Genomic DNA, 18,510 nt, shown 5'->3' on the forward strand with positions numbered 1-18,510 from the left:
AAATGTAGCCTACTTTGTGTTGAGTGCTAATTAGCAAATGTATGCTAACATGGTAAGAACATTGTCACGGCACAATCGTTTCCTATTGTTTGCCAGGCTGAGGTGGGTTTGGCCTACCTGCGTCACAGGGCGGTAGGAGTTTACAAAAGCGGCAGTTGACGAACAGACTGGGGTGCCAGTCGTTTTTTTGGAAGACAGACACGTGCTTCTAAATGTCGTGACGAAAATTTTCCTTTTTCCCCATCAAGTTGTGGTAAAGGTTTGTCGTGTCTTAAATGTCTATAAATGAACTGTCGTGCCATGAAATGGCGTGTCTGGCTGATTAGCGCCATAGCAAGGAGTGAGCTGGTGGGAAGACGGAGCAAAGCGACACCCCAGCTATGACAAGAGGTTGGCCTTGCAACCTCTACTTTCGGCCTGGCGGGCTAGCGCTCAGTTCTGTAGTTTCATATGTGCGGGCTAACAAAACTCTGGAAGCCATAGACGTAGCGATAGTATCAAGTTTTCCCAGGGTTGTGGTTATGCCGTGACAATCATAAACATTATACCTGCTAAACATCAGCATGTTAGCATACTGACATTAGCATTTAGCAACACTGTGCTAAAATGGATACTTTTTCCATTTGGGCCAGCTCTTAGTCATCTTTGTGTGGGCACTGTGTTTAGATGAACGGTGTTTGGCTTTCCTCTGTTGGGCCAATGCACGTAGCTCGGAGCTGGTTGACGCAAAATGACGGCGGATCTAAGTGGACCTCCGCAGCACGTTTTTGTGTGGCTGGGGAGAAATTCAAGCTGGTCCTGTGCTTTAATACTTGGCTGAATTTATTTGGGTATGAACTATGAACTACATGCCTCAGAATACATAAATCATAATTCAAATCTGCTTCATCTGCAGTGATATACCAACACATGTTTACCTTTCCACTATCAAACGAGGTCCATGGTGTATTGTGTGAATGGCCATAACAGGAAAAGATTCAGAATTCCTGCTTTAACCTAAAGCCCCATTCGGACTGCATTAATCTCTTGGGAAGGTGATGTGATTTCCTACGTTGGTCAGCGATTTTAATCTTGTCCGGAGCGTGTATGTATGTATGTGGGTAATTCGTCACCCACATCCCAGTATTAATTACAGGCAAACTGTAGCCTGGAAATCCAGACCCAAATCAGAAAGATTAAGGGTCTGGCAATGAGTAATGAAAATGGCCCAACTCAAGGGGCAGCACCAAGCATGTAGTTGAAAATCTCACTGCACGCAATTGAATAACACTACGACCAATCACAACAATACACAGGGTGATGTATCCAGAACCATACGCTTAGCTACCAGCGGAGCTAACAGGTAGATTAAACTCTTGCCGTATCCAGTTGGCAAAACAGCAAAAACATCCTTCTTGCAAAGGAACGATTTGAGCGCTGTCTTCTGTTCCTCTTTTAGATAAAAAGCCAAATCTAAAGCCATTTCAAACAACTGGTGTTCATCCGTAGCCATCTTGCAATGTTTACTAATGACTTCGACGTTGCAGCGCTGTCGTCATCTGTTTAGCCCGCCTATATCAGATACACCAATGTGATTGGTGCAGCTCGGCTACAAGGGCATAATTAATGAGCATCATTACTGAATGCCACAGTGACTCGCTAAGCAAATTCAAATTGTGCTCTCACAAAAACTCTGGATTTCCAGGGTACGCAAACTGGCAAAGTCCTAGTATTTTAAAGTGAATCTGAGTTTTCTCCGTGTGAAGAACTGCTTGTCCTTGCACTTTATTAACTATTTTACTATATGTGTGAAAATGGAGGAAGTAAAAATAAATTCTAATCCAATTTCAACTCCAACATAGGTCTATTTGGGAACCAATATGATAACATAAAAAACTATTGGAGAGCAAGATACTGGTATTCTAAAAATTCTATGTAGATTTATGGATGTTTATTTGCAATGAAATCATAAATAATGATATCCTCAGGAAGCGTAAGTCACAGTGAATGATATCAATATGTGTTTCATGTAGAATTTTGATTCAAATTCACCTCACACCGTCTCTTTGCCTCAAGTCTCTCCCTCTGCGACTCCCCTTGACCTCTCCCGCGCTCCCCTTGGGGAGGTTTTTGTTTTTTTCTCTTTTTGGCTTTGTCCTGTGGATTGTCCATGTGTATTACAACTATATCCTGTAATTTCCTGAGGGTAAAAATGCTGTCCAGAACTATAAGTTAAATTAAAGCGGAGCACGGTGAATATTTTATTCTCCACATCCCTCTGTAATAGGGGTGTCGCGATTCTCCAAAACAACAGTTTGAGTTTCTCAGAGTTTATGAGGTGCAATTGAAAGCACCATTAGTTTAACGAGGTGCACATGTATACATCATGAAGTTCGTTGGAGCCCCTGTGCTTTACCTTTGTTGTAAGTTTATATAACTCACTCACAGGGAAGGCAAAAATGTTGCCACGCAGGTGACTTCAGGGAAGCAGGAGGATTTTCTGTTGTTTCTCTGCCACCTCCGACTCTGGCAGCGGCCATTGAGTCTGGAAAAGTCAAGCTGCAGGCTACCGGTAAGCTTACATTACCCTGTGTCTTTAGCTGCAGGCTACCAGTAAGCTTATGTTACCCTGTGTCTTTAGCTGCAGGCTACCGGTAAGCTTACGTTACCCTGTGTCTTTAGCTGCAGGCTACCGGTAAGCTTACATTACCCTGTGTCTTTAGCTGCATGCTACCAGGTAAGTGTCGCTGTGTCTGTTGTTTTTTTCTTTTGGATGTGCGCAAATAGGCTGGGTTGGAGAGAGAAAAAGAGAACTTTGGAAACACCAATCCTGCTTTTAATTTTTCAAAAGCTCATTTTGATCGGTTTTCGATTTAAATCGCGACACCCTTACTGTGTACTGTGTAATATTAATTCTGCACGAATGGGGCTTGAGACTAACTTACAGTAAAAAAGATGGCTTCTAACAGATTGGAAAAGCTACCAGCATTAGAGTCAACTAGAATTTTGTAGTTGGTCGTGTAATTTCAAGTTCCCACCAATGACTTCATAACCAACTGTTTGACATGTGCTGAGCCTACAGTACATGCCTTACCTGCCATTGTCAGGGAGCTTCCTGCCAAGAGCCTGACACACAGGTATCTCCAAGGTCCGAGGCTGCCTGGAGAATGGTGGATGAGCAAAGGGAACAATACACAAAGAGAAAAAAAATATGGAAGGATAGATGAGATGGAAGAGAGCATGATGGAGGATACATCATTTAGATTTAGAAGAGGCTGACTCTGTCAGCGGGCTGTCATTGGCCTTACAAGTTTATGATCTGGAAAACAGGAAATAGGCGGCATGCTGTGATGGATGGTGTGATTGTGGTATGAATAAGGGGTGTCACACACTCATGCTTCATCTGTAACTGTGCCTGTGTGTGTGTGCGTGTGTGTACACGTAAGTGTGTGTGTGTGTGTGTGTGTGTGTGTGTGTGTGTGTGTGTGTGTGTACCTCTTCTTTGTACTGATGTGAATTAAAGTCTCTTGAGTAGGAAGTGGCATCCATATTCTCCATTCATGGACATGAAGATGACAAGGATGATACATGCACAGCCACACACACACACACACACACACACACACACACACACACACACAGACACACACACAGTCACACTTCTGATATGAATTATGGACATTTCTGAGCACTAAGCCTTGAAAAAGAGAGACTTCTTAAAGACTGAGAGGAGAAGGCGAGCACACAGAAGCTGCAGATGCAATTCCCAGAACAAAACGTACACTCGAAAAGACTGCAGGAAGCAAACTCAACAAGGCAGGACTTCACACCAAAACCAGTACAAGCTACTAGTTCAGAAGAGAACAAACAAGGGAACTAAAAACCGCGAAGGAAGGAGAGAAAAGCAACAAGACAAACGTTCGGCAACAACAACCAGGGACGAAAACTATCGCTATAACTCTCCAACAAATTACAAACCAGAAAAACACCACCCACAAGCTGAAAACCCATACAAGCAACCCCCTTTACACGATGTGATTGACACAGTATGAAACAAAGTAGAACTTGTCTATGCCTACAGGACACTGACTTTTATTTTGACAAGTTCTACATTGTATATCATGTTCACTTTCACTGTGTCCAGCTCATTGACCACAACTCAGGAGTTTAGGCTTAGCAATAGGAAACTAAATTGCAAAACGTGACAAGAATAGCTTGTGAGTGTATCTTGTATTTTGGTAAAATAAAGTGATAAGATGATTGATACCACACTCTTATCTGTGTTAAATATGAAGCTAAAGCCAAGACATATTAGCATAGCCTAGCATACAGACTTGAAATAGAGGAAAACAGCTATGGCTATGTTCCAGGTAACAAAATCCACTGCCACAGTCCTAACAGTACCTCCACAGCTCCCTGATTAGCACATTATGTCTCGTTTGTTAACCCATTCCTTTGGGCCGATCCAGGCTAGTTGATTCCCCCTGATTGGAGTCTTTATGCTAAGCTAAGCTAACTTTGTCCTGGCTGTAACTTCATACTTAACAGACAAATATGAGAGTGGTATGGGTCTTCTTATCAAACTCTCAGCAAAAAAAAACTTTTCCTTTAAAGGCATTTGCACTAAATAAGGCTAAAGTAAGTTAAATTGTACTTGTTTTATTTGATACAAGATAAAGTCACTCACTACACTTTGATCAGAGTAGAATAAGTTGGAATAGTTTAGGTTGCAAATTCACTCCCAGCTAATCAGAAATATCACAACTCAGCAAAGAGATTGGTGCCAGCTGGGAATATGAGGAAGAGCTTGACATCTGCCTGAACCCAATAAGACCCAACTGAACCCAGAGGATTTCAGTCAGTACTGGGTGATGATGTGCCTTGTAAAAAAAATAGTTCTCCTTTTATTATTTAACACAAAAACGTTTGGGTTTGGTTCATAATGGCATCAGATTTGAAGGCATTAGTCAAGCTCTAAGAGGAAGTGGCTGCGGGTCCACAAAAGGGTACCTGTCATCTTCAGGGGAAGCATGTTGGATAAGAATCCTGGGGCTTGCCGGACGTCTCCGGGGCAGGGAATGGGACAAAGATATTCTATGTGTACACATACAAAATATATCACCCATATGACCAAATCAGCAAGCCATTACAAAATGAGAAAGCCATGCTATTCCATTATTGGGTATGTACATAGTGAAAAGCTGTCCGCGTGTCTTTGTGCCTGACATGGCTACATGTATTTTTTGGCAACTTGGGGGCAGCAGAACACTGAACAACAATCACCTTATTAAGTAGATATGGCAAACTTGTTAGAGCAAACATTTGCCTATTTACACATCCAGTAGACATGGAGCAATATCAGCTTTAATTTGGAGTTGTTATTCGGTCCACCCAACAAATAAAAAGTCTGATATTCCCTCTTCTTTTAGCTCTGTGTTGGTGCCCACCAACTCCCGAGGGAAATATCTGGGTATATGGCAATCCAAAGTTAAAATCTTTTGATTACAATATTCCCTTTATGTATATTTTGTTTAGCTGTAAACAATCAACAATGTCCTGGCAGTCGCATGCAGATTTGTTGCCAACAAAACACCAACAATAAACCTACACACGACTTCCAGGATAAAGATGAATGGAAGGAGGACTGAGTATTTTGACCCTTATCTTTTACACTGTAGTCACACTACGAAGGTATCCCTTCACAGCCAGTGTGGACAGGATGAATGATTACAGGGATCCACAACTCTTTCAACATTCATATAGCATGTGAGTATTGCAATAAAACAGACTTGAATACATTTTTGTGGATGATGGTTGAGCAAGAAAGTAGCACAGGCACCAGAAATCTCTGGATAAAGCAGGACAGCTGGTCCTATTCAGTGTTAATAAAAAAGACACTGGAGACAGTTATGCTGGTTATAATTAAGGAGTGAAGCTAACAAATTAGACGCACGAGTGGTTGAAGGGTTGATTCCAATGCAGCCTGGACCGTGTGAAGCTAAGCAGGGTAAAGTAGGCCGATTGGTGAAGGGATTCATCTTTAGATACAGTAAATAAGGTAAGGTGAACAAGAAGAGGTGCACCGATTCTGTTGTCAGGAAGTCAATCTTTGATGGGTTGTCGAAGTTGTCCAGAAAGTGATACTTCAATGATATGAAATTTGGCTAAATTGTTACAGAGTTAAGCAATAGGCTTGAGCGATCGCTTATATTTTTAAATTATCCAATCGTGGGTACTCGAGATTGCCGATATGTGACCTTATTGCCTGTCTGACAGGCTAGCGCTAGCTACATTGAACACGTACTTTTAACATATGCATATGTGGAGAGACTTCCACTTTAATCAATGAAACTAGCTACACCGGCTTGGCTGTCCTGCCTCCTGCTTGGCTGACATGCAGCGGTAAGCGTAACGTTATAGCTACATTTTCATTTGACAATACTTCTGTGTTGCTGACAGTGATAGCGTATTGCTACGGTAGCTAGACACAGTTGGTTTTGTCATATTTTTCATTACAGCGGCTAATTATCCACTTTACATTTAAACCTACGCTAGTTCAATCAAGCACTCACAGCTCTCTCCTTCTTTCAGCGACTTTCTCGCTAATTCCACAGTTGTTTACACGCTATTCAGTTCTGTTAGCTACTTTAGCTACGTAGTTAGCGATGGCTTCTCTCTCTCACTCTCCGGCTCTCTGATGATCAGCGTGTCAAATGTTTAGCTATTCCTCTGCCTCCTTTAGTGGTAATTACGGAAGAGGATTAGGACCACGTGTGAAAAAATGTATTTGAGTTCTGAGATTAAAGTCAGAATTCTGAGAATAAAATCAGAATTAGTTTTTTTTTTTTACTTTAATCATAGAATTCTGACTTTTTTCTACTTACTTTTAAAAATCTACTTAGAATTCTGACTTCATTCTCAGAAGTCTGACTTTAAATTCAGAACTTAAGTAAATGTTTTCACATGTGGCCCTAATCCTGTTCCGTAGGTAATGTAACTGTAGTTATTTGCCATGTTGGAGGTGATATTATTTAGTTACTTAGTTCTGATAGTAAGTTAGTTAAAATCGCTTGAGTTATAGGCGTAGGAAAAACCAATCGCTGATTATTTCTTCAATCGTCGATATACAATCTGATCGCCAATCAGCGCAAGCCTATTAAGCAATAGAACAAATAAAAGTATGAATTATTATTGCTAATGGATGATCTACTCATGTCAGTTTTAGAAAACCGTTGCACCTTCATACACAACTTGAGGATTGTGGCAAAACATGGGAGCTGCTGTGTGAAACAGCTGTTTGGAATAATAAAGTGGCGTGTACGGCGATGGGGTCTAGTTAGAGTGAGAAAGGGGGAAGCTATATCTTCAGCAAGTGTAGGACCATTCAGAAGGGAGAAAGAACTACAAAGACCGGGAAAGGTAGGGGATAAGAGACTACTGGAGCACTACAGGAGGGGTGGTGGGGAACAGAGGCTGGTACCTTTCAGTCTCTGGTGAGGGGGCATGATTGTCTGGAGTCAGACAGTTGGCGCTAGCACTCCTAACCCTGTCCAGAGAAGGCTGCAGATCACTAGAGGCACCATGGCACAACATGCCATCCAATGGACGGACAGGAGGAGAGGACAGAAACAAACACAAAGAGAAAAAAACAATGGACAAACAGAAACAAATGTTTTAAAAGAAAGAATCCCTAAAACCATAATGCTATTCTGAGAGATAAACCATGACTGGCTTGCTGCTGTAAGGATGGGAGTGTCTGTAAAGGCGCTGACACACCAACCCGATTATCGGCCGTCGGACAGTCTAGTGATGTCGGTGACTCGAGTCTGTTCGGTGTGTTACGTGCCGTCGTCAGTCGGAGGAGCCATCGGGGTTCATTTTGGCCGATTTGACTCGTTGAATCGGCCAGTGGGCAGTAGGACTCAATGACCAATCTGACTGGTGGAGTGCTAGCCCTTGACTAGCGAATCAGTGCATGAGAAAACCGGAGCTGACAACGCCAGTATTTTCTTATTATTAGCCATCGTATTTTCTTCCATTCAGCGAGTAATGACAACAACGATCCTTCTTGACTACTATCAACACTCTCTGATAAAAACAGTGACTGACGACAGCGTGCTCTGTGTTTACTAGGTCTAGAGAGATGTTCCGTCATTTCCGATTTTCATTTTTTGGGCGACAATACAGATTAGCGCCGCTTGCTGTTATGGAGACGTATTGCGTCTCGTGCACGCACAGAACGTACGCTCAAGTTGGCGTGGCTTCGGTGTGTTCCGAGGCACTTTTTTGACCCACTCGGGGAGACGGGAGCTGACTGATCAGTCCGACTGCCTTTTCTGCCGATGGTCGGCCGTCGGGTTGCTGTGTCAGAGCCTTAAAGCCCAGTTGAGACCAAAGATTTGTTCACTTGCTAGTCACATTTCTAGTGATGAATTGGCGAAAACGTTTTATTTCTCTGACTCACGGCTTTGTCCTAGGCACTCCCTCTCATCAGTCACTCTCCAGCTCGCTCCGCTGCACGTGCTCACGGGCGCACGTTGAGCCTCCGTTAACAGTTTGTAACAGAAATAAAATGGATTATGGATCATTTTAATTGTAGCTGACTTGACCAGCTGACTTCTCTATTGGCTGTTGAAACAGGTGACGTCTCTTACGTTCTAAGGTGTCTGGAGACTCGACCAGCTGAATCGCGGCGATCATCAGCCAGAACCATCAGCTGGTTTGAGTCGAGCTGAGACGGGCCGGTTCAGACCGCTGAAACTTTTCTCTGCAACGTTCTAAAACGGTTTCATCTCATCGCCAATCTTTGGTCTGAACTGGGCTTAAGTTGTCATGAAAATGATTCAGAGTGGAAATGTGTTTGTTTGATTCCAAATGATGGAATGCACTTTTCTCAAAACCTGGCACGGTTTACGCTCTAACTAATAATAATAATCTGAGTGTGAGATAACTATCTCACTACCTCACACATTACAATATTGCACTATTATGCTACTTGCACGCTGGCTACTTCATATTTAAAGCGCTCATAGTATGCTCATTTTCAGGTTCATAATTGTATTTAGAGGTTGTATCAGAATAGGTTTACATGGTATCATTTTCAAAAAACACCATATATTTGTTGTACTGCACATTGCTTACAGCTCCTCTTTTTTAGGTCTCTCTCCTCTTTTTTTAGCTACAGAGTGAGACATCTCACTTCTGTTCCATCTTTGTTGGGAGTCGCACATGCGCAGTACCTAAGTAAGGACTACTAGCCAGTCAGAAGCAGAGTATGAGGGCGTGCCATGCTAGCAGCTATGCAAGCATTATAACGTGTTACAAAGTGACGCACATTTGTCACAAAAGTAAAGGCTGGACTACAATAGAGCTGTTTGGAGCAGTTTGTGAACAGTGTTTTCTGTTGGAGATGGTAAGTCTCTTTGGGGTGGACTTTGGGCTTTTTCACTTTGTAAACCTATTACATGCACACACAAAAATATATAACACAATAAAGGAAAGGGAAAAGCCAAAAAGCATAATATGAGCACTTTAATATGCATATTTCATTGTAGGTTGTACATTTTATTCTACAGTATCTACATGTACATTCTTTTCATTCCTCTGAGTATTTTTTTTTGTTCTGGTATTTTGATCTTTTGTTATCTTATTTTATCAATTTTCTTTTATCAATCTTATTTATTATTTCTAGTATATTCCTTGTATTTTCTGTATGTGTGTGAGTGAGTGTGTAGGTCCTTGTAACTTGCTGCTGTAACACAGTGAATTGGGATTGTAGTGATACCACAGGATTAATAAAGTCTATCTATCTATCTATCTATCTATCTATCTATCTGTCTGTCTGTCTGTCTGTCTGTCTGTCTATCTAATCTGCACGCATGTGTGTTTCTTACCAAAGTCACGTCATCTGTGAACATTACAGCGCAGCGTGTGATGGAGCTGCGTGTTGCCATGAACATGTGCGATCCCACGACAGAGCGTATGTTTCGACATGCAGGCAGGGTGGAACTAGTCACAGGAGGAACATTTTTTTTTAAAACAGGATGCATTTGCAAATGAAACAAAAACAAAAGAGAGGAAAGAAAGCACAGATTGGAAATGAATCTGTGAAGCTCCTGCTGCTGTAGAAAATACTCACATAAAAGGAAGTCTGCAGAGTTCGGAACTCTAATATTGGAGACGATCAACATTTTTACAATAAAGGGAGTATGGGCTTCTCCACAGGTTGAGAAAATTTCACACTGGCACCACGGAAATGTGTAAAGGCCTCAGTATGCTTCAAACAAAGTGCTTGTCAAAGATCGTGTCTAAAAAGACTCTTTCCAACATCGGACATTTTTTGTTACTTTCCTTGAACAGAACATTGGCTAGGAGTGTGGAGGTGCAAAAGCAGGCAGGGTTCGAACTTCTCTCTCAAGCATTCTTTGCACTGTCACTGTGTGTTGTTCTTCCTTTGAGAAGAGACTCTCCTAAAGTGTGTGCAGTTATCCCCATTTTGTTGCGTCAAGACTACAAAGGCGCGCAAAAAACAACGAAATTTTAGTGGAGAGAGATTGGGAAGACAGTTTGGACCCCCTCGAAAAACTGAGATGATTCATCTCAAGGGGTTATCTTCTAATAAATACTTTATGGGAAACATACTCTATATAGTTTGATACATCCAAGAGGAAGCTATAATGGAATACTTTTTGGGAGAACCTATTTTGGGCACCCCTTGCTTTTGGAAGTTCAAATCGCATTCATTCTATCCATAGACAGTTTAAGTTGACTCATACTGTAGTTGGAGCACTTCCTCGGCTTAGATGGGCATGGAACACTCCCAGTTGTATCAATGGTGAAAAAGATGAACACCTGCATTGGAAAATCTGTGGTTCTTTGATTAAAACGTCAAATGTGTAAGCCTGCGTAAACCTCAGGGTAGACGTAAACTTTGAGTTCCAGGGTGCACGAATCATCCAATCTCTAAGAGTAAACTTGTGTTACAATTTACATACCGGCAAGAGATGGCAGAAGCAAACTATTATAATACAATCTTCAGCTTAAATAAATTCTCTTTTGGATTCTGGGTCAGTTTTAGATGAATTCAGCAACCATTGTGCCGTGTTTTTAAACCTGCTACTGCTCTGATTCGTCACTCGGACTGGATTCTTCCCCATAGAGATCAACAGTGGGCGTCCACTTTTTTGTTTTATATCTGGAACCAAGCCAACCAACTAAGAGAGATATCATGCCAACATTTTTTTGAAAATAGTAAAAAAGGCAAAGACTGTGTACAGAAACTATCATAGACTTTAGTGGGAGGAGCTCGATCGCGGGTTTGCAGGTACGGTAAACATTTTCATGGTAACAGACTTGGACCGATCAGAGATGTTGCTGTTACGCTTAGGATTGTGGGTAGTGTAGTATTTCACTTAGTATTAAAAGATTGCGAATAAAACATGTTTTTCTTAAAACAAGGTTGATTTCATACAGACTTCTAGCTTCTACAGGAGCAGAAACTTTCGTTTCACAACCTCGGAGCTCGCTGTCAGTCTACCTTGGCTGGTTTAGACATAATGGCTGATGATGAAAATCCTTGGAGAAAATTGAATGGGATTTTTACTTCCGGAACCACACTGTTGAACTCTGTAGCAATGGCTGCCAATGCCCATGGGTGTTATATTATATATAGCTGTCTGCCATGCCAAGCTGACAAAGAAAAAACATGATTTCTCAGAAATGAAGTTGAAATAATTCAAAGTGGTGGCCGTAACATAAACCTATAGGGTGGGTCGTTACATTTTAAGGAAGGTGGGGGGGTGTTTCAATTTTCAGTAACATTGAGTTGGTTGTTTCAAAGAAAACGTTGAAATAGGAATACAGAGTAAAACACTTCCTGGTATAAACACTTTGTTTGTTTGAAGCCTACTGAACCCTTACCTGTGGACTTACCTGTTTGTATGTTTGGGGATACCGTTGAACAAAAGGGGCATCTTAGGTGGCAGTGTGTTATTGTGCCTAGTAGATCTCCTATGTTAGCATGCATGCAGCAGACAGAAGTAGGAAAATGGGAGGAATGGGTGGAAGAGGAGAAAAAGTCTGTGGGACTGTTTGCACAGACAGACAGAAAGTGTTGTAGGTCACAAAAGGTGCTAACTTATCCAGTGATTGTATGTATTATGCTATTAAGCTTATTCGAAGATATGTTGTTCAAAGAGGTTTAGCTCATCAGCTGATTTATTCCATTTTTACATCCAATTATTTACTTACATTAAAAAAACAAGTCATGTTTCAGGACTGTCAGGTATTTCTTTACAACAGTCGTACTGTCGTCTGATATGTTTCTAGACATTCTTTGCTAAATCACTGGCTAAGCGTGTACGTTTTTGCAGTGTAAGCGAGTAGAACTACAGCATGACATGCATACAAGCATCAAAAGCAAGCTCTCATCTTTACCAGTGGTGGAATGTAAGTAAGTACTCAAGTACTGTACTTAAGTACACATGTTGAGGTACAGTACTTGTACTTTAATTGAGTCTTTTCTTTTCATGCCACTTTCTACTTCTACTCCGCTATATTTCAGAGAGAAATATTGTACTTTTTACTCCACTACATTCATCTGACAGCTTTAGTTACTTTACAAATTCAGATTTTGCACACAAAACACATGCAGTTTGTATAATACAAGTATTTATTATAAATGAAACTACCCAACAATATACAGACCTACAAGTCCAGCTGAAATGATTAGTCGATTAAACACTTAGTTGATTGACAGAACTGTTTGGCTTGTTTCCAATTTCTAAAATGTTTCTGCATTAAGTACTTTTACTTGTAATACTTTAAGTACATTTTCCTGATGATACTTACATACTTTTTTCACTTAAGTAACATTTTCAATGCAGGACTTTAACTTGTAAGAGAGTATTTTTTTTAACAATGTGTTATTAGTACTTTTCCTTAAGTAAAGGATCTGAATACTTCTTCCACCACTGATCTCTACTGACACGCTTAAAAACACCCTCCTCCCTCAAACACATCTGTGTGTAGACGGTGCCAATAGAAAATGTTACCAGCTTTTCCACGCTTCTCTCTGAGAGGTATGGCTGTATACGGAGACGCCTCTGATGAGACATACACGTGTGTTCTTAAGCGTGTAACACTTACCTCTTTGACTGTCAAGACCCAAGGGCGTAGGTTTTGTTTCAACATTGGGGGGGGGGGGAAGGGTCGCGTTATAACTGTGGGGTCTGGGGGTCGTCCCCCAGAAAATTGTGAGTATCAAACACTTCATTTACGGCAATCTGGTGAATTTTTATGCAACAATTTGTGCCTTTTCTGCATCAATGTATAGTGCAAATGTCTTTATTTACGTAAATGAAATGATCACCATTAATTATTCCCCTGTAATGTTCACTACATTGTTGTATTGAACAGTTATTTTTGAACTCTTTTGGGTAGTGCGTTGTCTTTCATATTTTTTGAGGGGGACATATCCCCTGCACCCCCCCGAAATCTACGCCTATGCAAGTGAGGGTAACTACAGTACATGTGGTACGCATAGGTAAATGACGGTAATAGTCATGATCCGTCAAACTGTATTAGGATATGGGAACAGAGTGCAGAGTCAAGGCTGTAGAACAGCAGCATGCTAAGAATGAGACTGAGTCTGAATGCAAGCATGGTCCTGTAGTGTCCTCTTGTGGATCTGGGGCAGCAGTACAACTATGTGCTCCCTCCATTTTTCTATTTAAATCTAGGCTAAAGACACATTTTGTCTCACTGGCCTTTTAAACACACTACAATCTCTCAGTCTGCTATCATGTCTATAATTCTGGATTTGCAAATTGCTGCTTGCCGTGTTGTCGTTGGGATGTTCGGTCTGTGTTTTCTTTCTACTTTTCTTTGTGCTTTTATTTTTACATTTCGATGTTCTTTTATACGGCACCTTAGTGCGTTTCTGTACAGCACTTTGGTTAGCTAAAAGCTGTGTTTAAATGTGCTCTAGAAATAAACTTTACATTACTAACTACTAACAACCAGCTCTTTCCTTTCCTCAGTCTGATCTACCTGTACTCTCCCTGTCCAAAAACTACATTAAAACACATCAAGGAGACATGTTCTTCCATTACCATGAACACACACACACACACACACACACACAAACAAACAAACAAACAAACACACACACACACACACACACACACACACACACACACACACACACACACACACACACACACACACTGTAGTTTATCTTGACTCAATCCTACAAACACTGTCCTGCTGCCTCAAAGACTCACTAGAGCAGTGTTTCTCAAATGGGGGTACGCGTACCCCTGGGGGTACTTTGGAGTACTGCAGGGGGTACATGAACATTTTGCAAAATGCTTAAAAATATGTCATGCATAATTCCTAAATATAATTCTACTATAATAATGAATGAATTACTGTAAGTGATGGATTCTGAACATTTGAAATGTAGCATTTAAATGTTTTTCAGTTCCGAGGTTGTTGTTTAGTAGATCTCACTGCCGACACTGTGTTGTTCCTCTTTATATAGATGTCAACATGTTTTTGCACTGGTCAGGGGGTACTTGGCTTAAAAACACAATTCAAAGGGGGTACATTATTGAAAAAAGTTTGAGAACCCCTGCACTAGAGCACCAAATGTGTATTAATCCACAGCTGAAAATAGTCCCCCAACAAATGCACTAATTCCTCCTGTGTTTGTGAAAGAAAAAAAAACTCCAGTGTGCAGCTGGATATTTTTTGCCGTTTAAAAGAAAAATGAAACTACATTTTCCTGACCAGTTTTTGAAGTATTTTCAATTTCAGTGGAAACAAATGGCCTTGGGGTTGAGAGCCACATACATGGTAGGGAAGTGGAACAGCATTCAGAGATAGACAATTGAGACATTGTTGGAGTTTTTTTTCATGCCATTTGTTGACTATAACAAAAAGTATAGACTATTAATAGCCTTATCTTTCAAGTCCAGTCCACAATTTTACTTCTACTTATGTGTGTGTGTGTGTGTGTGTGTTTACTTGTACAACACTTATTTCACTGTTACAGCAAAGTAAAAGAGCCTAGATTTCAGTAGGATATTTTCTCCCTCTTTCATCCCTTTCTAAACAGTATTCTCAGTGATAGATTTGCCTTTTTCGGAGAGATAATCTGATAACAAATACTACGCACATACAACGACAACTGATCCAGAACCCAAATCCAGAACAAAATGTAAACAAAATGTCGTGATTGGCCTGTTTACCTGGTGTGGAGGCACTCGGCACTTTTGCCTCGCATTGACTGGTGGATCATGATGACCTCACTGTGGTTACCATGGGGATGGATGACACATTAGGAAATTAACAACAGTCAAAAAACCAAGAAGAGCAGAAGGAGAAGATGGTGAATAGGAAAGAAAAGCTGTCGCTGATATACACGACGCACACAGAGATGCCACAGATATTTCAACAATAAGCCGTTTTGTCTAAACACGGCTCCACAGTCACTTCATACAATATGACAATAACAGATAGCTACTGCACCGAGTGTGGTTAGAGGCCCAGAGAAAACAGACATGAAAATGGGAAAATCAATGAAAGAAAGGGCTGCAAAACTAATTCAGGTATTATTTTAAAAATGATAATGGTAAACAAAAGATTTCAACATGTTGAAATAAAGTTTTAGCAAATTTCATGACGGGGATTCACACCTAAATCAGCAGCAACACAGTCTCATTCACACACAAAGCACACAGTCAGATCATCTTTTTTGTTGTTGATGACATTTAGTCTAATCAGATATATTACAAGCGGTGCTCACACACAGACACTCACCTGCTGTCATCCAGGTACTCCTGCTCATGGTGGCGGCCTCTGGCGGCGTCATAGTAACGGGCCGGAGAACGGGAACGACGAGCATGAGGGAGCTCATTATCCAGACTCCTGAAAGACAGGAAGGAAGGAAGGAAGAACAGGGAAGGAAGGACAGAAAGAAGGAAGGAAGGAAGGTAGGACAGGAAAGGAAGGACGGAAAGAAGGAAGGAAGGAAAGGAGGACAGGGAAGGAAGGACAGGGAAGGAAGGACAGAAAGAAGGACAGGGAAGAAAGGAAGGAAGGAATGAAGGTAGGAAGGAAGGAAGGACAGAAGAAGGAAGGACAGAAGGACGGAAGGAAGGACAGGGAAGGAAGGACAGAAAGAAGGAAGGAAGGAAGGACAGGGAAGAAAGGAAGGAATGGCATAAAGGACAGGGAAGGAAGGAAGGACAGAAAGAAGGAAGGAAGGAAGGACAGAAGAAGGAAGGAAGGAAGGAAGGCCAGAAGAAGGACGGACAGAAAGAAGGGAAGAAGGACAAGGGAGGAAAGGAGGACAGAAAGAAGGAAAGGAAGGACAGACGGATGGAAGGACAGGGAAGAAAGGAAGCCAGAAAGAAAGAACAGAAAGAAGGAAGGACAAAAAGAAGAACAAGGAAGGAAGGAAGGAAGGAAGGAAATGAAGGACAGAAAGAAGGACAAGGAAGGAAGGAAGGACTTATGTCATGTTAGTGGTCAGGTGGTGTTGCAGCAGACTCTTGGTGGGGCTCATTTGGCTCGGCCAGTAAAAGCAGAGCTGGCAGCACTGTGTGTTCTGCATCAGACAGACATTTCATTAGTAGATGGACTCTGTTTGCTGTCATTCCTCCTCTCTGCCTCAACCATGCTGCTTTTACCTTTTACAAGTGGCCAGCGTCTTCCCACCAGGCTGATATGGGTCCTTCATCAGTATCCTTCATTAGATATCAGGCCAAGCAACCCAAGACTAACACTTAACAATTTTAAATTGTATATATAAATAGATAGATATAAAATGGGCGGCGAAGAAGTGGATTATGCTTGCATAAACTTGTCACTGGCCATAGCCTCCACTCTCCACGAAGGGTACATTTAATAATGTTTAACAGCCAACCTCTCAAGCTTTTAGCTTAAAAGATTTGGGTGTATCACTTTAAATATCACTCGCTCTGTTAGTATAAAAAGTACAACTGTTGAAATTTTGTATGTTGCTCTTTACAATAAAATCTTGTCTCGTTCTTTATCCCTCACCTCTGGGCGGGAACGTTGGGTGGCCGTGAGCGGATTCGTCCCTGCTCCTCGCGGTGTGGGGAGACCGAGCGGGAACGTATGTGATGGGACGGCGTCCTCTGCTGGTCCGGCACCTCCAGGGTAGACGTGGACTCTCGCTGCCTCTCCCTGCCACGCCCATCCGCTGCTGGGTGGGAATGGCGGTGCACATGCACACATATAAACACACTCTCATAAGTAAATGTAACTGCTCTAAAATGTATGTAAATATGTCATAACAGGTTCCCCCAGAAATTTTGTTTAGCCCGGTTGCAAGTGTCTTTTTTTGATGAGGGCCCGGCTGGGGCCAGTCACAGACTTAATGTGGAGCCCAGTAGTTTCTGTGATACCAGAATCATGGACATACGGAAGAGGATTAAGGCCACGTGAAAAATGTTTAAAGTCATAATTCTGACTTTTTATTTTTAAGTAAAAAAAAAAAATTAGGGGACATTTTTAGGCCCTTATTTGACAGGACAGCTGAAGATATGAAGGGGGAGTAAGAGGGGGGAATGACATGCAGCAAAGGGCCACAGGTTGGAGTCGAACCGGGGCCTGCTGCGACGAGGAGCAACCAACGCACGCTACCAACTGAGCTATCCGGGGATCCAACAAACAAAACAAAAAAGTCTGAATTCTGACAGAATTCTGACTTTATTCTCAGAATTCTGACTTTAAACTCAGAACTCAATAAATGCTTTCACATGTGGCCCTAATCCTCTTCCGTATGGACAGAATTGCGAAAATGAGAATTTAAAAAAGCTATTAGGCAGATTCCATGAAAGGTAACGTTTTCCATTTTGAAATACATTTTGTATTGATCAATAGTAATGTTGACTATACACAAAAAAATCGACAAAAACATCGAGAAAGTCGACAAAAACATGGTGACAGAAGCGTTGCAAAAAGCGTTGCAAAACGCCAGGAAAAAAACAACAAAAATGTTGAAGCGACAAAAACTTCCTCTTACTACATGAAGCTAAGAATACTGCTGTACTTTTACTGCATGAAGCTCAAAAAACGGACGGAATGTTCTGTTGTTATTGTCAATTGTTCCAGACCTTTGACCTGGAATTAAAATCAGATGCGGACCTTTGAGTGATGTGTTTGAGAACCCCTGCTCTATATAGTAGTCGTTGCTGGTAATGGAGTCTGCCATTCCCGCACTGGGTTTGGAATGCCTAGAGATCATGACAATGACTTAAATGGGTAACGGACGTTTTTTTCAACCTGGACCCTATTTTCCTATGTGTTTGTGTCTAAGTGACTGATGGGAACAACAATGTTTGACATTGGTCCAGTAGTAAGCAAGCTCGCTGCAGTCGGCTGCGGCGAAACAAGCTACAATGTAAGTTAGGGTAATTGTCCAGCTTGTATTTACCTTCACAAAAGTGCTGGTTTTGCCGCTGACAGGCTCAGATTAATATTCTAAGTGTCTGACAACAT

At 41.5% G+C, this 18,510-nt stretch overlaps 1 protein-coding gene across 1 annotated transcript in view; it reads right to left on the reverse strand.

Moving 5' to 3' along the window:
• Positions 1–18,510, reverse strand: part of rims1a (regulating synaptic membrane exocytosis 1a) — a 154,411-nt gene that overhangs the window by 19,122 nt on the left and 116,779 nt on the right. The window contains exons 18-25 of the mRNA XM_078273541.1: positions 17,047–17,212; positions 15,802–15,909; positions 15,231–15,290; positions 11,911–11,988; positions 7,460–7,549; positions 4,990–5,073; positions 3,475–3,531; positions 3,074–3,139 (exon numbers count right to left, since the gene is read on the reverse strand). Of these exons, the coding sequence (XP_078129667.1) occupies positions 3,074–3,139; positions 3,475–3,531; positions 4,990–5,073; positions 7,460–7,549; positions 11,911–11,988; positions 15,231–15,290; positions 15,802–15,909; positions 17,047–17,212 (709 nt within the window). The remainder of the gene's footprint in view (positions 1–3,073; positions 3,140–3,474; positions 3,532–4,989; positions 5,074–7,459; positions 7,550–11,910; positions 11,989–15,230; positions 15,291–15,801; positions 15,910–17,046; positions 17,213–18,510) is intronic.

The sequence above is a fragment of the Sander vitreus genome, chromosome 17 (genome assembly GCF_031162955.1).
Source record: "Sander vitreus isolate 19-12246 chromosome 17, sanVit1, whole genome shotgun sequence".
NCBI lineage: Eukaryota > Metazoa > Chordata > Actinopteri > Perciformes > Percidae > Sander > Sander vitreus.